This window comes from Leopardus geoffroyi, chromosome E2 (genome assembly GCF_018350155.1).
Source record: "Leopardus geoffroyi isolate Oge1 chromosome E2, O.geoffroyi_Oge1_pat1.0, whole genome shotgun sequence".
Lineage (NCBI taxonomy): Eukaryota > Metazoa > Chordata > Mammalia > Carnivora > Felidae > Leopardus > Leopardus geoffroyi.
Window position 1 is genome coordinate 25,498,910 of NC_059335.1, and position 27,305 is coordinate 25,526,214.

The following is a 27,305-nucleotide window of genomic DNA, read 5'->3' on the forward strand; positions in this document are numbered from 1 at the left end:
AGTGAGGGTTGATAGTGGGGGGTAGAGGGGCAGGGTGAAAACGGGTGATAGGTATTGAGGAGGGCACTTGTTGGGATGAACACTGGGTGTTGTATGTAAGTGATGAATCACAGGAATCTACGCCTAAAATCAAGAGCATACTGTATACACTGTATGTTAGGTAACTTGACATATATATATAAATTGTGGGAAGAATCAGAGCTGAAGCAATACTTGCTCACTGATATGAACTAGCATTAACTTTACTATTTTACATTCACTTTAATGCTGCTGGGAGCTCCTATATAAAGAGCCTTTCAGAATGTTCTTTAAAATAAAACCAAGACTTGGAAAGCACAATAAAATTCAATTTATCCTGATCAAAACACAAAACAAACAAACAAACAAAAAAGCTTCACTGGTAAATTGACTCCTCCTGTCACTTAACTACTAAATAAAGTAGGATCAGCAACCTCCTAGAAAGTCAAAGGATGTACCCATTATTTAAATGCTGTTTCTGAAATCACTACAAAACACAAATCATTAAGTACAAAGTCTTAAGCCTAAACCAAAACCAAACATTATAAAACAACAGTTTATGTTTATTAAATTTAGTCATTTTCACTTTACACAGTTACCATGGTTAAAATAGAAATGAAACAAAGATTATTAGGGATAATTTCCTCTTTTTAGGATACCCTAAGCTTTTTACAAGATGACACTTAAAAATATTGTAGTAGTATTAAGAATGTACAGGTTTTGTAGCATCTTTTCATGTCTGGTAGTCATCTGGATGTCTTCTTTGGAAAAGTGTCAATTCATGTCTGCTGGCCATTTCTTCATTGGATTACTTGTTTTTGAGGTGTTGAGTTTGAGAAGTTCCTTATAGATTTTGGATACTAACCCTTTATCTGATATGTCATTTGTAAATACCTTCTCTCATTCTGTCAGTTGCCTTTTAGCTTTGTTGATTGTTTCCTTTGCTGTGTAGAAGTTTTTATCTTGATGAAGTCCCAATAGTTTATTTTGCTTTTATTTCCCTTGCCTCTGGAGACATGTCAGGTAAGAAGCTGCTGCAGCCAAGGTCAAAAAGGTTGCTGCCTGTTTTCTCCTCTAGGATTTTGGTGGTTTCCTGTCTTATATTTAGGTCTTTCATCCATTTTGAGTTTATTTTTGTGCATGGTGTAAGAAAGTAGTCCAAGTTCATTCTTCTGCATGTCACTGTGCAGTTTTCCCAACACAATTTGCTGAAGAGACTGTCTTTTTTCTACTGGATACTCTTTCCTGCTTTGTTGAAGATTAGTTGGTCATCTATATATGCCCATTACTGGGTTCTCTATTCTGTTCCATTGATCTATGTGTCTGTTTTTGTGCCAGTACCATACTGTCTTTATGATTACAGCTTTGTAATACAGCTTAAAGTCCAGAATTGTGATGCTTCCAGCTTTGGTTTTCTTTTTCAGGATTGCTTTGTCTATTCAGGGTCTTTTCTGGTTTCAAACAGATTTTAGGATTGTTTGTTCTAGTCTGTGAAGAATGCTGGTGTTATTTTGATAGAGATTGTATTGAATATGTAGATTGCTTTGGGTAGTATTGACATGTTAACAATATTTGTTCTTTCAATCCATGATAATGGAATGTTTTTCCATTTCTTCATGTGTTCTTCAGTTTCTTTCATAAGCTTTCTATAGTTTTCAGCATACACATCTTTTACCTCTTTGGATAGGTTTATTCCTAGGTCATTTATGTTTTTTGGTGCAATTGTTTTTTTTTATTTATTTTATTTTTTTTTTTTAAACATTTTTTTTTTCGTTTTATTTATTTTTGGGACAGAGAGAGACAGAGCATGAACGGGGGAGGGGCAGAGAGAGAAGGAGACACAGAATCGGAAACAGGCTCCAGGCTCTGAGCCATCAGCCCAGAGCCCGACGCGGGGCTCGAACTCACGGACCGCGAGATCGTGACCTGGCTGAAGTCGGACACTTAACCGACTGCGCCACCCAGGCACCCCTTTTGGTGCAATTGTAAACGGGATCGATTCCTTACTTTCTGTTTCTGCTGCTTCATTATTGATGTATAGAAATGCAACCGATTTCTGTACATTGATTTTATAGCCTGTGACTTTGCTGAATTCATGTATCAGTTCTAGCAGTTTTTTGGTGGAGTCTTTCAGGTTTTCCATGTAGAGTATCATGTCATCTGCAAGGAGTGATAGTTTGACTTCTTTTTTCCCAATTTGGATGCCTTTTATTTCTTTTTGTTGTCTGATTGCCGAGGCTAGGACTTCCAGTTCAATATCACTCATCAACAGGGAAATACAAATCAAAAACACACTGAGAAACCACCTCACACCTGTCAGAATGGCTAAAATGAACAACTCAGGAAACAACAGATGTTGGTAAGGATTGAGAGAAAGGGGAACCCTTCTGCACTATTGGGGGGAATGCAAACTGGTGCAGCCATTCTGGAAAACACTATGGAGGTTCCTCAAAAAATTAAAAATAGTACTACCCTATGATCCAGCAACTGTACTACTAGGTATTTATCCAAAGCATACAAAAATGCTGATTTGAAGGGATACATGCATCCCAATGTTTATGGCAGCAGTACCAACAATAGCCTAATTACGAAAAAAGCCCAAATGTCCCATCGACTGATGAATGGTTAGAGAAGATACGGGGTGTGTGTGTGTGTGTGTGTGTGTATAATGGAATACTACTCAGCAAGCAAAAAGAATGCAATCTTTCCATTTGCAACCACATGGATAGAACTGGAGTGTATTATGCTAAGAGAAGTAAGTCAGGCAGGGAAAGACAAATGTACAATTTCACTCATATGTGGAATCTGAGAAACACAACAGATGAACATAGGGGAAGGGAAGGAAAAATATGTTAACACAACAGAGAGGGAGGCAAACCATAAGAGACTGTAAAATACAGAGAACAAACTGCAGGTTCCTGGAGAGGAGGTGGGTGGAAGGATTGATGGGCATTAAGGAGGGCACTTGTTGGGATGAGCACTGGGTGTTATATGTAAGTGATGAATCACTGGGTTCTACTCCTGAAACCAATACTACACTGAATGTTAATTAACTTGACTTTATAAATACATTATAAGAAAGAAAAATAAAAGAATGTGTATGTTTTGTAGTTAGTGCTGAGTTTAAGTCCAGCTCTACTAGTTAAGAGCTGACTGAAACAGCTAAATTACTTGAGCTCCCGGAGCCTCAGCATCCTCAGGTGTAGACTGAGGGCTGCCATGCAAGGGTGCTGTGAAATTCAATGAGATACCATAGAGTGAGTCTGCAATAGTGGCCAGCACAAAGTAGAGGCTTTATAATAATAAACACAGATCTATTAATTTTAATTCAGTTTTTTCAATAGTTTATACTACTTTATGTTAGATGAAGAAATTGTTTTTGCAACCAGTTATGAACTGTCACTATAATCTATTTTGGTTAAGCTTTCTGTTCAAGTTTTCTGTCTCAAATCTTATTTTAAAGAAATATAAATCCTTGAACTGGTTTTATGTTAGCATTTCAACCAATACTTGGGTGTCCTAGAAAGGGCAAAGCACATAAAGACAAAATTAGGTATAGAACCAGTCTTTAATGAGTCTATAGTCTAATGGGAGATAAGACAGATATATAACTATTTTTTTTTTTTTAATTTTTTTTTCAACGTTTATTTTATTTTTGGGACAGAGAGAGACAGAGCATGAACGGGGGAGGGGCAGAGAGAGAGGGAGACACAGAATCGGAAACAGGCTCCAGGCTCCGAGCCATCAGCCCAGAGCCCGACGCGGGGCTCGAACTCACGGACCACGAGATCGTGACCTGGCTGAAGTCGGACGCTTAACCGACTGCGCCACCCAGGCGCCCCTATAACTATTGACACAAGGTAGAGTGTGGTAGGTGTTATAAGAGAGGTACACCATCAAGTTCTACTGACGTTTGCTGGGAAGAGAGTTTATTTCCAGTTTTTGAAGGAGGGTTAGTGAAAGACTGATTGCCTAAGTTATACTTACTTCATTAAATGAAATAAGTACATCTTTTTTTCATGTGTTCTGGAACAGCTTACCTAGCAATTAAATTATCTACATGTTAAAACTCAAACAGAATTAACTGATAAAAGATAAAACCAACTGGTCCCAGGAACTTTTTTGTACAGTTTGATATGTATCTGAACTAAAACATAGATAAGTTATTTGTTCAAATTGTCTATATCCTTATTCAAATCTTGACTAACAATGATGTATTAAAGTATTTGTTTTTAGTCGTGTTTGTCAATTTCTCCGTGAATTTTATTAAACAGCTTTTGTTTTATGGAATGTTTTTTATGCTGAAGCAGTATTACAATTGAGAGTCTTAAGTGTGTATAATTAGCTAAAAAGGAAACTCATTCTTTTATATTTCATTTATTGTTAAGCCATTATATAAAAAGAGAATGGTCATATACGGATTCTTCCTTTTTTTGGTGCATAAAAATGGACGAGTAACAGCAACTCTTTTTATAGCTCTTCATGGTTAGGACTCTAGGAATCTCAAAGAAGCCCATTAATATGTTAGGGTTCCTTTTCTTATTTAGGGAATTGAAATTAGAACAGTTGTATTTACTATGATTTGGACCTCCTCTCAGTCAGCTAGCCATCTGTCAAAAACGGACATCCTTTGCTTAGTCTTATTTCTTTTTTGTTTTGATTGCATTTCCCTTTATTATTTATTCAAATATACAACTAGAAGTTTTTATTTATAATCACATATTAAAAAACCTATATATAACATTGTAGCTTCTATTTCACATATGAGAAAACTAGAATTAGTCTAGGTTGTAGACTGGATTCCTAATTTTTACTTCTTCTAAGAATAGCTTTGTTAACTAAGTTACCACTTCACATTTTGGTCAAAATAACTCAGGTAATGTCTCCCAATTTCTCTGTTACTTCAACTGAAAAGTAAGGATAATGATTTGGCTCCAATATGGCTCATAATCGGGATATATGAGGAATGAACGTTAGTATATTTATCATAAGGATCTTTTTGTAATCTGATGGGCACAGTTTCTGGTGTGAAAAGATGATGATAATTTTTGTCATCCAGCTTACCTTGCCAATATATTGATTGAAGGTGTTTTTGTTTATTATGGATATTGTATCAAGTCTTACCTGAACCATTTTTCAGATATCCATTTGCATCTACAGTTGTATACATGATATAAGGTCCAGGCTGATTTACTCCAAAGGGCTGCAATAAAAAAGGAATAAATAGTTAAGCCTACAAAAGTAAGTAAGTCATTTGAAGTTTCAGACAAATCTCTTACAAATAAATTAAAACAGTTTTACAATAATTATATAGAATATATGTTATATATTATGTATATTATATATATACATATATACATATATATGTGTGTATATATATATATATGTATGAGTAAAAGATTCATGAGTAATACAACATATTACAATACAATATATATATATACACACACACACACACACATACATACATACATATATGGCAGTTAGAGAACATTTCCTTAAGTAGACAACCTGTTAAGTATTCAAAAGAAAACCTCTGTGGGGCGCCTGGGTGGCTCAGTCAGTTAAGCGGCCGACTTCGGCTCAGGTCATGATCTCGGGATCCATGAGTTCGAGCCCCGCGTCGGGCTCTGTGCTGACAGCTCAGAGCCTGGAGCCTGTTTCAGATTCTGTGTCTCCCTCTCCCTGACCCTCCCCCATTCATGCTTTGTCTCTCTCTGTCTCAAAAATAAATAAACGTTAAAAATTTTTTTTTTAAATAAAAAAAAGAAAACCTCTGTTAGTAGAAAATTCTCAACACTTTAAATGATTTCATAGTTGCATTTATAGTTATTTTATTGTATATTTCTAACATCTAATATTATTCTTTATTATATTAATGTGAATATTTTAAGCAAAATTTACTACTTTTGGTTCCACCTAGAATAGAGTTAGCAGAGTCTTATTATGACATTTCTGTTGAGTATAGAATTCCTTTTCCCTTCTGGGATGGATTAGACATAGTTTACATTTTCCCAAAATAAATATCAAAATGAATAAAATCCATCCATAATAATTATAAAAGATTGGAAAATATTAATGAATAGTTCCACCACATTTCTTCTCTTATGCTAGACTTCAGAGAATACATTATTTTCCAGTTTAGGAAAACACAACTGGCAGAGCCTAGTTACAGTCACGATGTTTGGCTCCAATTTGTGTATTTATTGTTCCTTACTTCTGGAACATTCCTCACACCTTGATACAATGATTTATTCTCTCTATATATCAACACTAATTAAATAGAGTACAAAGAAACCAATGTCTTTAATGGGTATCCTAAGAGGAGATGACAAAATGATTAAGAAATTCTTTGAACACTTCACAGAATTCAAAATTCTACTGTTCTTCCCACTAAAGTAGAGAAAAGTTAACTAAGACATGTAGATGGTCTAATGATGTGCTAGAAATGATTTTCCTCCAGGATGACAGGCCAGAAATAATGGATTTAATTGATATGACAACTACCTGATTGAATTTTAAGAGTGTTAGAAGTCTATGGACTTTCAATGGTCATGAGAAAACAGGTTGCTCTAAGAATGGAATTATTCATAAGATATAACTGAGTAAAAGATTCATGAGTAATACAACTACTAACAACAAACTTATCAATGAAGTCCTTTTTTTTCTTAAAATATTTTTTTAATATGTATTTATTTTTGAGAGAGAAAGAGTGAGAGCGTGAGCAGGGGAGGGGCAAAGAGAGAGGGAGACACAGAATCCGAAGCAGGCTCTGGGCTCTGAGCCGTCAGCACAGAGCCCGAGGTGGGGCTTGAACCCACAAGCCATGAGATCATGACCTGAGCTGAAGTTGGGTGCTCAACTGACTGAGCCACCCAGGAGCCCCAGTGAAGTCCTTTTCTGGAGGAAAAAAAAATATTTGTACACTTTGTACAACATATATTACTTCAATGAAAGAATGACCAAGACTCTTGCAAATGGGCAAGAGAAAGCATTGTTCTTTAGATATGCACAATTTTAAAGCAACTACAGGTAGTTTTATAGAAGTTACACTATGGAATTATCTTCATGCAATTATTCCTTTTTACTTTATAGTTTTATCATTTATGCAAATGTGTTAAAATATATTTGGTTATGCTTGTTTTAAATTTTTATGTAAATAGAACAATACTGTATGTATCTTTCTGTTTTTTTAAAACTTGCTTTTTAAAATATATTATTTTGAGATGTATTCATGATTAAGCATGTAGCTGTATAGTTCATTTACACTGCTTTGGAATATGCCATTCTATGATTAGGGTATATTTTTCATTCTATTGTTGATTGGCACTTGTTTCCTTTTTTTTTTTGCCATGATAAACATGGCATTCTTATGTATGTTACCTGATGCACAAGTGCTAATAACATTTATCAGGGGTTATGTACCCAGAGCAGAATTGTAAAGTCAGAGGATACGTGTGCATCTTCAAGTGTACTAGGTAGTGCCAGTTTTTTAAAAAAAGTTTTTATTTAAATTCCAGTTAACATACAGTGTGATATTAGTTTCAGGTGTACAATATAGTTATCCAACACTTCCATACAACACCTGTTGTTCATCACAACAAGTGCACTCCTTAATCCCCATCTCCTATTTCACCCATTGCCCTACCCACTTCCTATCTGGTAACCAGTTTGTTCTCTATCGTTAAAAGTTTGATTCTTAGTATGCCTTTCTCATTTCTCCTACCCCCCTCCCCCGCCCTGCCCTTTCTCCTTTGTTTCTTAAATTCCACATCAGTGAAGTCATATGGTATTTGTCTTTCTCTGACTTATTTTGCTTACCATAATAACCTCTAGTTTCATCCATGTCATTGCAAATAGCAAGATTTCATTATTTTTTATGACTAATATTCCATTACATAGATACCACATCTACTTTTTATCCTCTCAAATATAGGGTTAGAGTTAGGGCCAGGGTTAGGGTTAGGATTAGGGCCAGGGTAAAGGTATGTGCCTGGCATCCTGCAGTTCAGAGACCTTTCCATAGAGTTAGGTTTAGGGATTAGGGGCTAAGTGTTAGGTTAGGGGTAAGGTTTGGGTTACGCTATGTGCCTGGCATGCTGCAGTTGAACAACCTCCTCAGAGAACAAAACCCCAAACTTCTGCTGGGGTGAGAATAGACATGGAAGCCATCTACAAAGCTGAGGCAAGGAGAGGATTTGGGGCTCTAAACACTCTTTGAATAGATATTCAATATTTCCTTCTGTTTTTTCCATTATGTTGGTAGGTAGCAATATTATTATTATTATTACTGTTGTTAAGTTTTAATTTAAATTCCAGTTAGTTAATGTACAGTGTAATATTAGTTTCAGGTGTACAATATAGTGATTCAACGCTTCCATACAACACCAGGTGCTCATCACAAGTAGTGCCATTTCTTTCTTTCTTTCCCTTTCTTTCTTTCTCTCTCTCTCTCTTCTAAAGTGGTAATACAGGTTTACACTCCTACTAGCTGAATGTTGCTTCACATGCTTAGCAACAAACATTGCTAATGTGGTATACACTTCTTAATATGAATTATTTCATCTCTCCTAGGTTTATTTCTTTGGAATAGGGTATGCCCTTTCATAGTTTACTCTTGTCTCATCCCACTGAAGCTTGAAATAATATTTATGAGGCTACATTTATCACTGTGTTACAACCTCAAATTTACTTCATTACCCATGGTCTCGTCTATGTGCTGGAATATTGGTATCTTGAATATAAGCAGTGTTTTCAGTGAACTTCCCCAAATGTATTCTAGACTATTTTTTGTACTTCACACTTGAAAAATTTCATACTATTATCCACAGTACCTTATTTTACAGATTTACTTAGGCATGTTTTTCTCTCTTGTTCTATATTCATTTAAAAAATAAGGTCAGCAAGTCACTATTATGAGTCTTAAAGCTGAATTTCACTTCTCACCATGGGTCGGTCACTTTAATATTGAAATCCAGATTCAATTCCTCCATACAATAGTTCTGAGTATGGTGGAAGGTCCCTGGGTCCCTGGGATATCCCAAGGTCCCACTGTAAAAGGGTGAATAATCAGCAGTGGCACTAAACTATGGTTGTTCATTAGGTATTTCAATTTAGCCAACATTTTCTTGAAAATGACAAGGCAAGTCTGTCATTTGTAGGAAAATGACTGGCAGTATTCGTGGCTAATGATAAAATTTGAGGTTCTCAATGAAAATTGGAATTTTATTTATTTTTTAAATTTTAGAGAATGAGCGTAAGTAACGGAGGGGGCAGGGGTGGGGGGAAAAGGGGGAAGAGAGAGAGAGAGAGAGAAAGAAATATCTTAAGCAGGTTCCATGCTTAGCATGGAGCCTGATGTGAGGCTCAATTCCACAACCTGGGATCATGACCTGAGCTGAAATCAAGAGATGGACACTCAATGGACTGAGCGAGCCACCTAGGTGCCCTGAAAATTGGAATTTTAGAAGACTTGTATCCACCGTGAGCCTGAAATATTAAAAACTTAACAACTTTTCCGATGTGATCAGTGGTGATATAACAAGTGTGATTTTATTTTGTTTATTTAATTAATTAAATTTTTTAGTAGGCTTCAGGTCCAGTGTGGAGCTCAATGCTGGGCTTAAACTCATGACCCTGAGATCAAGACTTGAGCTGAGATCAAGAGTTGGACACTTAACTGACTCAGCCTCCCAGGCACCCCTAACAAGTGTGATTTTAAAATATTATATAATGAAATATGTTAATATTGGGAAGATCTGCATAACTTGGTAAACCAGTATTTTCCAAATGACCAATGCATGATGTTATTAAATCATTCATGGATAAAAGAAGATTCAAAGTACAAGACAGACCAATGGATTTTAAAATAATAGAGGAGAATCACTTCTAGAATGGTATAGTAAGGACCTCAAAAATCTCCTTCATAAAAGCAATGAGAACACTGGTAAAAAAAAAATTGTCAAATCCTTTCAGGACTCTGGAAATCAAAGTTTTGCAAGCATCTGAAAAGAAGAGAACTTCAAGAAAAGAACTGAATATTGTTAAGAATAGTGCACTTTGCTGCATTTTAATTTGTCCTATTCCTATAACCCTTTCCCTAGCTCTGAAGTAGGCTTTGAAATCAGCAGCTCTGCAACTACATTAGCGTGAAAATGAAAGCATAGCAGCTAATAGAGGGGCAGAACAGGTTGGGAGCTCCCAAAGCCTCATCCACAGAGAAATGTCACTATTTGCTGTGTCTGGCAGTTTTCACCAAAGCTCTATTCTAACTATCTTTATTTGGAAAGACTGAGAACTTGCTCTGGGTGGAGAGCCCTATCACACTGGGACATTTATTAAAAACAATCATTAGCAATTGCTTCTTTGATATCAGTTTGGGCTAATAAGAGGTTGACCAAATCTTAAAAGGCAAAATGTGAACAAGATGTTCAAAGACGGGCTTTGAAAAGCTCTGACATATTTCTGGAGACTAGCAGGCCACACACGTGTAACACTGTTTCCAGACAAAAGACCACAAAGGCCCTAATCTCTCATCTAATATCTCATTTAAGGAAATGTCTATCCAATTATATCTGACTCTTAGGCTGAGTAGGGAATTCAGTGGCTACACACAATAGAGACTTTAAAGTATTAGCCCAGGAAAATCACTGAAAAAACAGGAGCAACAACAACAAACACCAAAAACAACAAACCCAGGGGAGAGATCTCCATTATATAAAATGTCTGGTTTTTAACAGAAAATTATGACACAAATAGGAGAGTTTGGTTCATACATAGAGGGAAGAAAAGCAGTCAGTAGAAATTGCCCCCAAGGCAGCCTAGATGTTTGACTTACTAAGCAGAGATTTTATTTTTATTTTTTTATTATTTTTTAAAATTTAGGGGCGCCTGGGTGGCTCAGTCGGTTAAGCGTCCGACTTCGGCTCAGGTCACGATCTCGCGGTCCGTGAGTTTGAGCCCCGCGTTGGGCTGTGTGCTGACTGCTCAGAGCCTGGAGCCTGTTTCAGATTCTGTGTCTCCCTCTCTCTCTGACCCTCCCCCATTCATGCTCTCTCTCTGTCTCAAAAATAAAAACAAACATTAAAAGTTTATTTACAAAAAAAATTTAAATCCAAGTTTCTTAACATATAGTGTAATAATTATTTCAGGAATAGACTTTAGTGATTCATCACTTACATATGACACCCAGTGCTCAACCCAACAAGTGCCCTTTGTAATGCTCATCACCCATGTTAGCCCATCCTCCTACCCAACACCCCACCATCAACCCTCAATTTGTTCTCTGTATTTATGAGTCTCTTACGGTTTGTCTCCTTCTCTGTTTTTTTTTTTTAATTTTTATTACTTTTGCTTTCCTTCACTATGTTCATCTGTTTTGTTTCTTAAATTCCACAGATGAGTGAAATCATATATTTGTCTTTCTCTGACTTATTTCACTTAGTGTAATACACTCTAGTTCCCTCCACATTGTTGCAAATAGCAAGATTTCATTTTTTTATCGTCAATATTCCACTATGTGTGTGTGTGTGTACACACACACACACACCTTTATCCATTCATCTGTTGATGGACATTTGGGCTCTTTCCATACTTTGGCCATTGTTGATACTGCTGCTATAAACATTGACGTGCATGAATCCCTTCGAATCAGCACTCCTGTATACCTAGTAGTGCAACTGTTGGGTCATAGGGTAGTTCTATTTTTAATTTTTTCAGGAACATCCATGTTTTCCAGAATGACTGCACCAGTTTGCATTCCCACCAGCAGTGCAAAGGAGATCCTCTTCGCATCCTTGCCAACATCTGTTGTTGCCTGAGTTGTTAATTTTAGCCATTCTAACAGGTGTGAGGAGGTATGTCATTGTGGTTCATTGTGGTTTTTTTTGGGAGGGGGGCAAATAAAAGTTTATTTGAGTTAGCTTGAATGTGGGGCAATATAGTATAAAAAACATGTCTTTATTTTTTACTTTATTTTTATTTTTTTAAAAATATAATTTATTGTTAAGTTAGCTAACACACAGTATGATACAGTGTGCCCTTGGCTTTGGAAGTAGATTCCCATGATTCATCACTTACATGTAACACCCAGTGCTCATCCCAACAAGTGCCATCCTCAATGCCCATCACCCATTTTCCCCTCTCCCTTGTCCCCATTAACCCTCAATTTGTTCTCCATATTTAAGAGTCTGTTATGGTTGCCTCCCTCTCTTTTGAAACTATTTTTTTTCCCTTCCTTTCCCCCCATGGTCTTCTGTTAAGTTTCTCAAATTCCATATGAGTGAAAACATATGATGTCTCTTTCTCTGACTTATTTCACTTAGCAAGTAATTAATTAAAAAACCATGTTGTTGGCACATAATGCATGAAGATGTAATTTGTATGACAACAAAAGAACAAAAGAGGGGGGAGTAAACTGACGTATACTGGAGCAAAGTTTTTTTTATGCTATTGAAATTAAGTTGGCATTAATATGAATTAAATAGATTGTTTCTAAGATGGAAACTAATTCTGAGAGAAACTACTAAGAAAATAAGTTAAAAAAATAGAGTATAAGAAACAAGGGATTTAAAATCCCATCTAGATGGTAACCCAATTAGAGCTGGAGTGGCCGTACGACACTTTAAGACAAAATACACTTTAAGAGGAAATTTGTTACTAGAGACAAAAAGGACATTTTATAATGATAAAAGGAGATATAATTATACATTTTTTTAATGTTCATTTATTTTTGACAGAGAGAGAGAGCATGAGCAGGAGGGGCAGAGAGAGAGGGAGACACAGAATCTGAAGCAGGCTCCAGGCTCTGAGCTGCCAGCACAGAGCCTGACATGGGGCTCGAACTCACAGACCATGAGATCATGACCTGAGCCGAAGATGGACACTTAACCGACTGAGCCAGCCAGGCACCCCAAAAGGAGACATAATTATAAATGCACCTAACAACAGAGTTCCAAAATACATAAAGAATTGATGGGAGAAATAAATAATTCAACAATAATGGCTGGATACTATTATAATTATCAAAAAACCAGTTTTATTAATGTATAGTACAATGAGGCAGAAGATCAACAAGGAAATAGATGACTTAATACTATAAATCATTTAGATGTAGCAGATGTGGAAAGAACACTGCACTCATCTCCAGCAGAATGCATATTCTTATCAAGCACACATAGAACATTCTCCAGGGGGAACCAAGTAGTAGACCATAAAACAAGCCTCAATAAATGTAAATTCACAAATGTATGGAAAATTATTCAACAGACTTGTAAATAACCAGTGGGTAACGTAACAGAGGAAGAAAAATTCATTGATATGGTTTAAAATTCCTCACTACAAGCAACCTGTCAATAACTGCCACTTGTTCAGCCTCAGTATAGTATTAATCTGAACAGGAAATCAAACTTCCCCATTTTCTACTATACATGTGTGAGAAGTAAAATTTTTTTCATGTATTTCAACGAAAACAACAAAAAACTGAATGCAAAAAGAGAAGAATCTTCTGTCTTCTATTATGGCAGACATTAAAGAGATTTAAAAAAAAATGTAAAGCAATGCCACTCCACTAATTTTTAAATGTGGAAGGTATAGTTAATTTTTTCATAAAATATAGGTTATGTTAACATACAATGGGTTTATTGTTATTTTTAAATGAATTAATAGAAACATTAGCAATTATTTGTTTTTAATTTCAAATAGAGTAATAGTGATAGACATAACTCAAAGAAAACTCTTTGGGGTCCTTAGACCAAGAAGTTTTAAACCACTGTGTACATAATGAGTAATAAATCCTGCTTTACCTTCCCCATTTGAAATGATATGACTGATACCTCTGCCTATAAATCTTTTTGGTCTCTTACTCTATATGTCATAGCATTACACATGTTTCAGAGTTGTTTTTTTTTCCCCAAGATAGTGCCACTTGGCATTTATATGAATACTCAGTACAGAATATACTAAAAAATGATCATGCTTACACTGAGTGCCAAGATACTTGGAATAATTTTTACCCTGTGTCTCTTCTAATACAGTAGAAGTGCTGGTAGTATTGCTATATCTTTAGTATCTTTTACATATCTGTATTAAGAATTTCTGAAATAATTCCTCTAGTTCATGTAAGTATTTATGCACACATCTTAAATTCCTTTAGGTGAAACCTGAAAAGGTAATATGCCAGGAGCCCAAACTATGGGAATGTCAATCAGGAATGATGATAACACATCTGTGAGTTTCACATTAATTTCTTCTTCACACTTCCTCTGAAATGGATTTTTGTTCTGTTATGGACTGAATGTTTGTCTCCACCCCAAACTTATATGTTGAAGCCACGACTCCTAATGTGCTGGTATCTGGAAGGTAATTAGGGTTAGAGAGGTCATGAGAGTGCAACCCTCGAGACACCACAGAGCTTGCTCTCTCTCTCTCCATGTGCTCAAACCTAGAAAGGCCATATGAACACAAAGCAAGAAGGTGACCCTTGGCAAGCCAGGAAGAGAGCCTCCATCAAAACGTGACCATACTGGTACCCTGATCTTAGACTTCCAGGTTCCATAACTGTGAGAACATAAATTTCTACTGTATTTTGTAATGGTAGTTAGAGCTGATTAATACAATAATTTTAGGCCTGTGAGTTATTCCATATATTTCATATATTGAGAGTATTTTAGGTATTAGCTTTTCAAATCCTGAGAATAACAATGTAGTTTTTAGAGTCAGACAATATGGATTCAAATTTCTCCTCTTTAATTTATTTTCTGTGTGATCTTCGGCAGGTTACTTAACTCCTCCCTGTTTCAGTTCCCTCATCTTAAATTAAGGATAATCACAGTACCTCTCTCATAGGATTATAGTGAAGACTGAGCAAATATGTGTAAAATAATTAGAACAGTGCCTGGCACACAGTAAGTATCCAATATGTATGCATTATTGTTTTTTAATTTTGGTAATGAAATCTCCTTTTCAATTATGTTGAACTATTAAGTGAGCAAAATTATTTTGATTATAACCAGAAACATTTATCAAGTTCACCTTCTTTTTTTTTTTTTTTTTTTGTAGGATTCTAAAACTACATGAATAATTTCTTTGCGCAAGAATTTATCTTTGGAATAAAATTCCACTTCCAAGTATACATAATTGCTGTGTAAGACAAAGATGGCCTATAGTAAATCCCTTTCCCCAATGTCCAGGGCTGTGGACTGGACTTTCAAACTTTAGAAAGCACTGAACACCTGGAGTGACTGTTAAAATACAGATGGATTGAGTGCATCCTCAGATGTTCTTATTTCACATGTCTGGGTGAGCCCTTGGGAATGTGCATTTCTTACACTTTCCAGAGATGCTGATGCTGGTTGTTTGGGGACCCCACTTATCTACTAGGACTACATTTTGTATACTTTATAAAAATTATCAGCTTATGAGAGTATTTAGCATACCCTAAGTTTTTGTTTAATGATTGGATTTGATTGAATACAAGAGAATAAAACCATTGATTCAGTTGGGTACACAGAAAACACTGAGACACTTCTCATTCTTTTCAATTGCTTGTAGTGGTGTGGATTTTTTTTTTTTTTATAGTAGCAATGCACCTTTCTTAACCAACACAAATTTTGCAAAGCAGTAAAATGAGAGTTCATAGAATTGAAATTTCGCAGATTTGAAAGGCAGAGAGATTCAAGTTGGGAATCATTAAGCTTTCTGAATTGTGTGATATAATATGAAATGTTTATTTACTTTAAATTATTTAGCTCTTAAAAGGCATGATCTGAAAGTATTTATTGTGTAAGTGCTTTCACGTGGCCTATACTATTATGACTTGAGCATACTCAATTTTCATCTGTAACTACAAAATAGTGTGACCTTTTCCTCTTAAGGGCAAACTTAAGGCTACCAGATAGGTATATAAGTGAAGTGTAGGGTCTTGTTGGAATATGTGTGGGAGTAGAATTCCCTTGACAAGCAAGGAAGCAAGTAGTATACATAAGAAAATATGGATATTTCAGCATTAAATAACCTTTATTAAATTTGCAAGCAAATTTTAATTTGGAAGTGATTTAAATTGAGAGAAAGAACAATCATGTAGACGGAAGCACTCCTATCTTGAGCAATAAATCAGAGTATTTCAAATGAGAGAATCTTATAGCTTGTACAGTTTCACAAGAGATAGTTTAAAATGATTTGGAGGGAACATCTCTGAAACAGCAAATATTTGACTGAATGGATATTTAGGGTGCTAGCTTAAAAAGTTTAGTTAATCAGAGAAAGATGAGAGTAACTTTTACTTTCTATTGTTGTTATTCTGCCCAGATGTCTGCAAACATTTTCTCTATAGAGCCAGATAGACAGTAAATATTTTAGCCTTTGTGGACCATAAGGTCTTGCATTGCCAGTTACTTTGATATAGCATTAAAGTAGCCATAGATAATATGTAAATAAATGAGTGCGGCTGTGTCCCAATAATACTTAATTCACAAAAACAGTCAGGAAGCTGGATTTGTCCACTGGATGGTGTTTTCTTGCCCCTGTTCTATTCAACAGAAAGAACAATAAGGCAGAAATTATAAAATTCTAAGTAGTTTGTCTGATATGGATGATCACTCTAGCATAAGGTTTATATGTGCCAATGATGTGTTTTAACGTTTAGAAATGTTTTCCACATACATGGGATAAGGAAAAGGTACTTACTATAAATGGGAAGACTTGTAACAATACATAAAGTAAACAATCTCTTTTTTATCACTTTCTATATTAAGTAATTATCGAGTTCTTCACCATTTCATGAGAGTTTCTTCCTTTTTACAGTAAGACATCTAAGTTCCTGAATTGAACAGAAAAAGACACAGGTTTTTTTTTTTTTTTTTTGTCCCTGGTTTGTAAGTGGGGGAAGAAGGCTGAGTCAGGGTCTAGGAATGGACCTGGTGCTGCTTTGGAGGTCGTGAGTTTCATCTGAAGTTTACAGACACACTTTTGAGGATGTAACCTGTAGTAAGTGGTACAGTAATCTTGGTTGTCTAAGTGTTAAGAGTTCTTGCTTAATGAAACAAATGCATACTAGTTTCTATAAAATGAACTGTTTTCTCTTTGAAATTCCTCCCCCCTACAGAATTCACACTGAGGTCAATGTTCCCCCCTACACATTCCTATGGAGACCTAACATCCAGGATTAGCAAGAAGTGTATTAAATGTCTTTTTTTTTCGAGCTGCCCAAAGAGTGTCTTTGAAGACACTCTTGAATTGTTTTTGCTGTGGACATTTGATTTCCTAAACAATCCAAGCCCATTCCCCTCTTTTATGCTTTTACCCCATCCATTCCTCTCCCATCCCTCCAATTTTTAACTACCTGAATTGGGTATGTTCGCCCAGTTATAAGCACTCCTAACACTGGGTACTTTACTACTGAAGTGCTCATCATTCTTGTAATTCTTCATATGGTCTTGGATTGTGAATTCCATGAGGTTGGATACAATTTTGGATTTGTTCACTGCTGTATCCCAATGTTTTATAGTGGAGCCTGGATCATGGTAAGTGCTTAACAACTATTTTTTTTCAATGACTGAAGGAATGATGTGGTTTTATAATTCAGGTCACAAGAATTTACTCTTAGTAGCCCCAGGGCCTACAGCCACGTCAACCTTAGGCACTAAATAAATGATGCCTTCGCATATACTATTTTCCTCTACCTGGACTGCCCTCCTTCTGCTTCTGTACCTACTAAAATCCTAGTCCTTCAAGAATCAAGTCATGGTCACCATGGAAGACTCTACAGGTTGTCCATTTTACCACTCTAGGGGGTGCCACTGACATAGACTGTGACATGAATGGTGAAACCCTGGAGCTGTGCAATATAAAGGCCACTCCCAGCTCAAATATCTCATTCTACTAGTATGCTGTACTAGTGTACTAGACTGTGATCTCCATGAGGGCAGTGATTTTTGTCTCATGTAGCACCTAGAACATAGCAGGAAGTGAATAAATAAATATTGACTGAATACATGAATGACCTCCTCAGTCATAAAAAAATCATTGGTCCTTTATGTCTTACATCTTGTCCTTGCTTTTGGTTTGGCAACTTTTTTTGTGTGGAATGATGTTTATAAGTGCCTCACGATTATGACCCAGTTCCCAGTGATTCTGAATCTTCTTTTTTATACTGGAATGTGAGGGTTTTAGAGAGCCCATAATAGTAAGATTGAAGGCATGATGCCATATCTACACACAGGCAGATCAACTCTCCACAGAAATTTCTGGAAATTGTGCACAACCATGTTTTAATGTGGCCTGAAAATTTCACATCAGGGTGTGGTACATACAGTTTAGGTCACAAACCATGGTTTTTGAGAAGTGCTGTTTGAGAGTGAAGGCTCTGGAAACTTAGATAGGAAGCACAAATAAGCCTTAATGGATGACAGTTATACTCACAGGTGCCAGCCCAAACATAAGGTACACCACCAGGTAGTGATGGCTTGAATTGTATAAAAGAGTGGTGTCCCATGTTCTGAAGAGTTGGGGGAAGGGAGGGACTGTGTCATACGTGTGGGTGACCAAACCTCATGTTTTCAGCAATGATATCTAGTATATTGTGATTTCATATTCTGTGTATTTTGGGGTCTCAGATCATACAGGAGCATTTTTTCTCTTGGATTCACTGCAAAGCCCAAGGATTTACTCACACTTTCCTGGACACACCTCACTTAACATGACATTTGTACAATGATGTTTTGTATCAGGCTGAGTAAGTGGTAAAGCAGTCAATCATTGAGTGTATAACCCTAGGTAAGCATTGCCAAACAATGGCCCCTGTGGCAAACCTGGCCTGCATCCTATTTTCATAAATTTTTATTGGAACACAGATTTTTGCTCATTGCTTACATATTGTCTATGGCTGCTTTTACTTTAGAGTTGAGTAGTTGAGATGGAGACCATGTGACCCACACAAAGCTGAAACTACTCTCTGGTCTTTTACAGTTTGCCAACTTCTGACTTAGGAGACGAAGCCTCCTTCTGTCATTAGAAGAAGTCATGTTGTATTTTCGTTTTTAAATTGAAGTATAGTTAACATAGAATTTTACAGTAGTTTCAGTTTTTATCTTCAAGGCAGAAACATATTTGTTGAAAACATTTCATAAATTGAATTCATAAATTTTGGTAAGAAAAAATTAAGACATTAGCTATTCCTCTGGAATGCTGAGCCCTATACCCCATCATCTAGTAAGTTCACTTTCTGTGTGAAAATCAGTACAAATCTCTCACATTGTCCCAACTTTCCTTTTAAATGTCATGTCTGATATTCGTTTGAGAGAATTCAGAGAAGCTAAATGAAAAAATATTAGTGATCTCTCAAGTTTTCCATTCTAGAAGTAAACAAGGATTATATTTGGCTCATTTTTCTTGTTCTAGGATGTGTCATATTGATGCAACACTGTTTGGGTGCTGTATTATACAGATTGTTTTAAACTAACTGTCCTCTGTATGCCTGTTGAATTATAGAAAATCAGGGTTTGAATACATTTCTTTTCTTCATTAGACTATCTTTTTAAGTAGCCTAGACAAATCTTGGGGTTTTTAAGTCACTGTTAAGTGCCTGATTATCTAAGGATTTGTTTTAAGGTCTTGGGCTCCTACTTGGAGACTACAGTATATTTTACATCATTGGCTCTGGATGGTAAAACTAAACTGGAAGAACTTGTAAGACACATTGTGTTAGCTAAAATCAATATTAGGTTTAACTATGCAATATAAAGTTTATGATTCTAAAATGTTAGAAAGATAGGCGACTTACATATGGATTTATTTTTCTCATAGGTAATTTTTTTATCTTGTTCATGTTTTTATAAACACTCATGGATATTTTTCCTTATTTTCATTAGTGTTAACTGTATTGCCTAATTTAGTTCAATATTGAATTTTTTCTATTATTTCTTATTTGTTTAAGACATTAAATTCAGTAAATTATTTATTTAATTTTGGTTATTTTCCTGTTAAAAATGCAAGGAATTTTTCCCTTTGTAAAAGACTATAAAAGGACATTAAATGTAGAAAAATTTCAATTTTTTTCTATCCTTGGTAGAGGAAAGATGATATTGCCACCGTCAGGTGTGATAAAAAGGCAAATACTTAGAATTAAAGGTAGAATAATATTTTAAAAAGATATCAAATACATAAATCTGTTTTGATCAATAAATATTTGTTGTAGCAAAGACTAGTGTCTTTTAAAGATGGGAAGGTAAAAGTACTAAATCGGATTATTTTCCTTAAAATAAAGACAAAGAGAAACTTACTTGGCTTATACTTTCTCATATTATTCCTACACAGAACAAATACAAGCCTGAGAATATTTCTGATTGAAAAGATGAAAAAAAATGTTAAAGATACATCTTGTTCTGCTACATATATTAAAAATCTGTTTGTAGTAACAACTGAAACATCTGTCTCATAATGAGGTATCTCTGAGAACATAAATAAGGGATGTTTTCCCTTTATATCAGGGCTTTGCAGAATGCATTTCTCTTGTGAATAGCTTGTAATTTATTCTGCAAATGTTCAAACTTAACAATGAATATGTTAAGTGATTGTGGTTAAGAGGTGGTATGTGGATTGTGATTGTGGTTAAGAGGTGGTATGGTACATTTATCAATGAAGGCCCATAAAAAAAAAGGAAACCAAATTTTAGGAAAAGCTCATTTATTCATACATAAATATTTATTGTGCTACTATGTGTCAGGCCACTGTGTTAGGGAGTAAGTACAGAATAATAAACAAGACCCAGTCTCCTTCAAGGGCTGAACACAGAAAACTCACCAAATACAGAAGTGGTAAGTAGCAGGACTATGCATAGGGTGCTAAGAAACAACAGACGGTATATCCAGACCTATGTCAGTGGGGAGCCCAGGAATGATTCTCAGAGGAAATACTGTCTGAAAGCTGACCTGAAGGTCACATGAAGGACTCTAGGAGAAGGTGGAGAAGAGGAGGCTTCAGGACAGAGAAAAAACATGCAAGAGGCTGGAGATGAGACAGAATGGCAGAACAAATAGTTATGTGTGGCTGAGAGAGCTGGGAGTGGGTGTGAGGAGAAATGGCAAGGAATATGGCTGAAGAGGTAAACAAAAGCTCAAGCTAGGTCAAACTAGGTCTAACTAGATTTGGACCATTTTTCAAGGACAAAGAGAAGCCACTGAAGGTCTGTATTTTAGAAAGATCACTGGGGTACCTTTTTGAAGGATGGCTCAGATAACTCCCAACAGTCAGGCATGAAAAGCAAGAACAATGATAACCTGGACTAAATGATGATTGGATAGAGGAAGGATATTTAAGGGTTGAGACCAATAACCTAGTAGATCTGGGGGGTAAGGGAAAGGAAAAAGTAACTGAGAAAGGGAACATAAGAAGTGGACTGAGTTTTTGCGGGGAAACACTGGATTTCAGTTTTATCAGTCCCTGTAAGACACTCAGATATAAAGGTCTGAAGCTCAGGAGAGATGGCTGGAAAACAGGGTTGGGAGTGATCAGTATACAAATGGCAAAACCAAGCACCCCAAAACAAAACAAAACAAAACACCCACCAAACAAATAGGGGAGAGACTGAGATAACTGAGAGAGTAGAGTGAGAAGAGAACCTAGAGTGAGAGCCTGAGGAGCACCTGCATTTCCAGGTGGGCAGAGTAACTGTCCATAAAGGAAAAGGGAGAATGGCCAGAGAAGTGGAAGGGAGCCAGAAAGCATGAAAATAAAGGAAACCAAGGAAAGGAGAGTGTTCCTAAGAGTGGTCAGGAGAACCAGGCCTCAGGTCAAATGCTAGATTACGACAGTCGGTTAAGGATATGGAAGTAACTAATTGGGAGAGATCCAATGGTGGACAACTTAATAAATTTGACTGAGCAGAGAAAACCGAGATTAGGTAATAGCTGGAGAGGATGTGAGGTTCTGGAAAATATGCATATTTGCTCTTGCAGATAAGAGAGATTTGGGTACTCCTTAAATGCTGAAGGGAAGGCAGCAACAGAGAGGCGGAGGTTGAATACACAGGCTAGGTAGAATAAACAATGGAATGAGGTCTCTGAGATGTGGGACTCACAGCATAATTAGTACATTGATTAATAAAAAAAATAGCAAAAGGGATGGGTGTGGATGAAGAGATTATATTTAGTGCTATAGAAGATAACTGAAACTGGTAAGCACGGGCCCTGTGCTATGTTCTAGGACATACAGACAGGCAAAACAGATCCTTCCTCTGTCCTCATGAAACTACTTAAAAGGAATATGCATGGATTCTTTTTGTATATAGCAGATTAAAGGACTATTTCCAACCCTTTGTTCAATGAGAATACTCATATGCCTGCTTATAGACTCATAATCCATAAAGTGGGAAAAGTCAGCAGGCTTTGGTTAAAAGAATTACCAATTGACAGAGAAAGAAGCTATAATCTCTACTAACACAGTATATGTTATTATTTTTAAAATGTTTTTATTTATTTTTGAGACAGAGAGAGACAGAGCATGAGCAGGGGAGGGGCAGAGAGAGAGGGAGACACAGAATCTGAAGCAGGCTCCAGGCTCTGAGCTGTCAGCACAGAGCCTGACCCGGGGCTCAAACTCACAGACCGTGAGATCATGACCTGAGCTGGAGTCGGACGCTTAACCTACTGAACCACCCAGGCGTCCCCACAATATATGTTATATTGTGAATAAAAGATTAAAAAAAATTAGTTTGGTATTTAAAGAGAAAAATCAGGAAGTAGGAATAAACATACTCTTTAGATTCACAGATGTTTATGGTAGCTCTCACTAAAAATATTGATATCCATATTTCATAAATTTGTGATATATATCAAAAAAGATTTACATTATAAGAAAAAAGTCATGAAGTCAAATAGACCTCTAGTCTTATCTTGAAGGCAAACAGAACACCAGAATTTCTCAAAAATTTGGAACTCATTATCCTTGCTAATACAGGGATGTTATAGAGGCAGGAAAATAACCATTACCATTGACAAAGAATAGCAGATACACTTTTTGAGTATTTATTGTGTATTAGACCTCTGCTCTGATTTGCCTACATTAATTCTTCTAATCCTAATAAAAACCTTAGGAGGTAGTGTAGTAGGCAGAATAAGGGTCCCCTAAAGATGTTCACATCCTGGGGGCGCCTGGGTGGCGCAGTCGGTTGAGCGTCCGACTTCAGCCAGGTCACGATCTCGCGGTCCGTGAGTTCGAGCCCCGCGTCAGGCTCTGGGCTGATGGCTCAGAGCCTGGAGCCTGTTTCCGATTCTGTGTCTCCCTCTCTCTCTGCCCCTCCCCCGTTCATGCTCTGTCTCTCCCTGTCCCAAAAATAAATAAATGTTGGAAAAAAAAAAAAAAAGATGTTCACATCCTAGCTCCCAAAACCTGTTGATAATCTTATATTGCAAAAGGGAATTTGCCAATGTGATTAAGGATTTTTTTCCCTTAAGAATGTGGAATGCTTCATGAATTTGCATGTCGCTCTTACCCAGGAGCGATGCTAATCTCTGTATCACTCCAATTTTAGTATATGTGTTGCTGAAGCAAACACATGATTAAGGGTCTTGAGATGGAGAGATTATCTTGGATTGTCCAGATGGACCCAATATAATCACTACAGTCCTTATAAGTGAAAGAGGAAGGCAGGATTGGGTTAGGGTCAGTGGTATGAAGATGCTACATGGTTGGATTTAGAGATGGATAGAAGGGCCATAAGCCAAGGAATATAGGTGGCCTTGAGAAGTTAAGGGCAAGGGAATGGATTCTCCTTAAAGCCTCCAAAGGAATGGAGTCCTGCTCTGTGAAGCATATTTGTATTTTTGACTTCCACAACTGTAAAAGGATATATTTGTGCTGTTTGAGGCCACTAAATGTATGGTAATTTGTTACAGCAGGAATAGGAAGCTAACATAAATGCATACAATTAGTTTCCCATTATACAGATGTGGAAAATAAGGCTTAATAGGAGTTATATAACTTCCCCAAAGTTACTGAACACAGTTGAAGAAATTCTGATTTTACATTCTTATTTTCCCTTTGAAGTAGGAATCTAGGTCAATGACTGAGAAATGAATGTGGGGATGGATTTAAGAAGATGTTGGAAAGGATATAAAATAGTTTTTTTTATGAAAAAATGGGAGTTTCTGGTCTAACATGTAAAAAGTCCTTATCTTAGAGAGATATACATGGAAGTATTTACAGAATATAAGACATAATGGATTTTCCTTAAAATAGCTTAAGAGGGGCTGTGAATGGAATTAGTAGGTGGTGGTATATGATGATAGTGCTGAAGGTGGATGGTAGTATGGACACAAGGAGTTTTATTATATTAACCTATACTTCTATAGATGTTCAAATTTTAAAAAAAGTTAAACAAATTTCAAGGAAAAGAACAATAAATGACACAGAGGAAGACATATTGATAAAAGCCATGAAGTAACAAGAACAACTTTTAAAGTAAAGCAACACTCACAGAGAAGCTATCAGTGGTGACTGAGGAAAAGTAAGTAGCATAGGGAGGAGGGTCAGGGAAGGTGAGAAGGAGGGATAGCCAAGGGGCACAAAAAAACTTTTAGATATAGTATGTGTTTCATTATATTGGCATGATATATCCATATGTAATGGATATATATTTCCAAATAAATATATATATTGTGTATATATATATAATATATACATCATAACATCAAATTGAATATATTCATTATGTGCAGCTTATTGCATATCAGTTATGTTGGAATAAAGCTATAACAAGGAAAAATAAAGCAATACTGATAAAAATGCAAGGAGAGGGGCTCTTGGGTGCCTCAGACATTTAAGCATCCGACTTTTGATTTTAGCTCAGGTCATGCTTTAATAGTTCATAACATTGAGCCCCATGTCAGGCTCTACGCTGACAGTATGAAGCCTGCTTGGGATTCTCTCTCTCCCTCTCTCTCTCCCCTTCTCCTGCTCTCTCAAAATAAATTTACTTAAAAAAAATCTTTAAAGAAAAAATATGAGGAGAGTTTCTGGTCTGACCTGTAAAGAGCTTGGAAGTCCTAACTCCTCAGAAAAAGAACAAAAAAGCTGAAGTAAAAAAGCAATTCTCCTTAGATTCAGAGAACTCAGGTCACAGGGCAAACTGCTACCCTGACACTGGAGAGAGGGGTGGATACAGAATCACAGCTTACTGGGAGCAGAGGCCTAAAAGCAGATGACTGAAACTGGAGCTAGTACTGGTAGGACACTTAAACTGTAATGGAAAAATTGCTGGAAGCTCAATAGGAACTAGTTTGAGAATTCAAACTCTGGAAGAGGGAGGTAAACAGTCTTAGAGGAGCCCCACGCTTTTCTGAGTTTTACCTCCAGAAGTCCCACCAGATTCTCAGGGGTAAGATTGGGTCAGAACTCTCATGCTTCTAGCACAGGGAGGGGAAGTAAGCATTCTGACATAGGCCCAGAGCCCTTGGTTCTTAACACCTTACCCTCAAGGAAAACTATTTTACCAGATCTTAAGTGACCTGGGTTTAACCTGGGGGAAAGGAAATGCCTAACTTTAGCCCTTTCTGGCCTTCCTGTCTTGCTCATGGGGGAGGGGAAGCAAAGAAGAAGCACATGTGTATGCCACATCCCAGGGACACAGGCTCACTAAAAGCCCGAGACCTAATCATAGGAGTATAGGATGCATTTTCTAACTCCTGCGCCTTACCACCACATGAACTGGGCTTCTGTCTTATAATGGGATTATAGCTAAAAGCACTGCAAGCCTCAGACCCTGTTTAAGAAGTGGGAGAAAAACACAAAGACAATAGGGAAGAAAAAAGACACTGGAGAAAACTGCTTCCTCTGACAGCATAGCTACTGCAAACAGTAAACACAGTTGTTAGAGTTTTCCTAGCTGGATAAACATAAAACCTCATGCTAAAGGCCCATCTACCTTCGTTCCTTTCACCCAATATATAATATCCGATTTTCAACAAAAAATTTCAAGGCATGCTAAAAGGCAGAAAACAAAGTTCAAACTTTGTTTGGACAAAGCAAGCATTGGTACCAGATTCAGATATAGCAGAATGTTAGAATTAGCAGACCAGAAATTTAAAAGAACTATGATTAATACATTAAGGGCTCTACTGGAAAAAGTAGACAGCATGCAAAAACAGACTATTAATACAAGCAGAGAGATGGAAAGTCTTAAGAATCAAACAGAAATGATAGAAATAATAAAAATGAAGAAAGCCTGGATACGGCTGAACAAAGGATCAGTGAGCTTGAAGATCTAGCAATAGAAACTTCCAAAACTGAAACACACAGAGAAAAACTAATGAAAAAATTGAACAGAACTGTGGGACAAAGGTGTAACATATGTGTCACTGGATTACTGGAAGGAGAAGGAGAGAAAGGAATAGAAAGAAATGTTTGAAATAACATGACAATTTTCCAAAATTAGTGACATATCAAACCACAGATCCAGGAAGCTTAGAGAACACCAAACAGGAAAAATACTAAAAACCTATATTTATCTATGCATATCATATTCAATCAGCAGAAAACCCAAGACAAAGAGAAAATCCTGAAAGTAATCAGAGAAAAGGAATGGGCGAAAAGATGACTAGGAATCCATATAAGACTATGATACAATTAAGAATGCTCATTTCAGGTAAAGACTATGAACTAGTGGTGGTACCAATATGCAAGTATGTTTATTATTTTTTTTAGAAATGCCCAGGAGCCTAGGTCTAGGACTGAAGAAGGTAAATAGCTTGGGCTAACCCAGGGCTATAATTTTGCTAGGCAGGTACAGTAGAAGGAGAGTGCTTAATGGGAGTTAAAAGTAATGGCAGGAGTGAGGTTGATGTATGGTAGCTACACGAGGAAGGTAAAGGCAGGAGTGGGCTGATTACAGGTCAAGAGACTAACAGCCTTAAAGTTGAACAGGTGTAGTAATGGGAAAGAGAAGGCTGGAAAATAGTTTGTAGTCAAATAGCTGAATGGATGGCATTAAAATTTCAAAAGTAGGGTACCTGGGTAGCTCAGTAGGTTAAGCCTCTGACTCTTGATTTTAGGTCAGGTCATGATCTCACACTTTGTGAGATGAAGCCCTGAGTTGGGCTCTGGGCTGACAGCATGAAGCCTGCTGGGAGTTTCTCTCTTCCTTTCTCTCTGCCCCTCCCCTGCTCGCCTGCATGCCTCTCTCTCAAAATAAATAAATAAACAAACAATAAAAAAATTTCTAAAGTAAAATAGCTCTGGTAGATAAGGTCCAGAGTATGAGCAGGGGTTTTCAAAATGGAGATGAAGGAATTTGGGTG

General features: G+C 36.6%; 1 protein-coding gene, 1 long non-coding RNA gene and 1 other non-coding gene across 4 annotated transcripts in view; 1 reads left to right on the forward strand and 2 right to left on the reverse strand.

The window, feature by feature from the left end:
* ITFG1 (integrin alpha FG-GAP repeat containing 1) overlaps positions 1-27,305 on the reverse strand; it is a 347,243-nt gene that overhangs the window by 56,314 nt on the left and 263,624 nt on the right. For both annotated transcript variants that reach the window (XM_045442649.1, XM_045442650.1), the window contains one exon: positions 5,143-5,221. In XM_045442649.1, coding sequence (XP_045298605.1) covers positions 5,143-5,221 — 79 coding nt within the window. The remainder of the gene's footprint in view (positions 1-5,142; positions 5,222-27,305) is intronic.
* LOC123579101 lies at positions 14,169-15,372 on the forward strand. Its single transcript, XR_006702620.1, has 3 exons — positions 14,169-14,244; positions 14,793-14,921; positions 15,076-15,372. It is a non-coding gene; the product is annotated as an uncharacterized LOC123579101 (long non-coding RNA).
* Positions 23,463-23,566, reverse strand: LOC123579521. Its single transcript, XR_006702822.1, has one exon. It is a non-coding gene; the product is annotated as a U6 spliceosomal RNA (small nuclear RNA).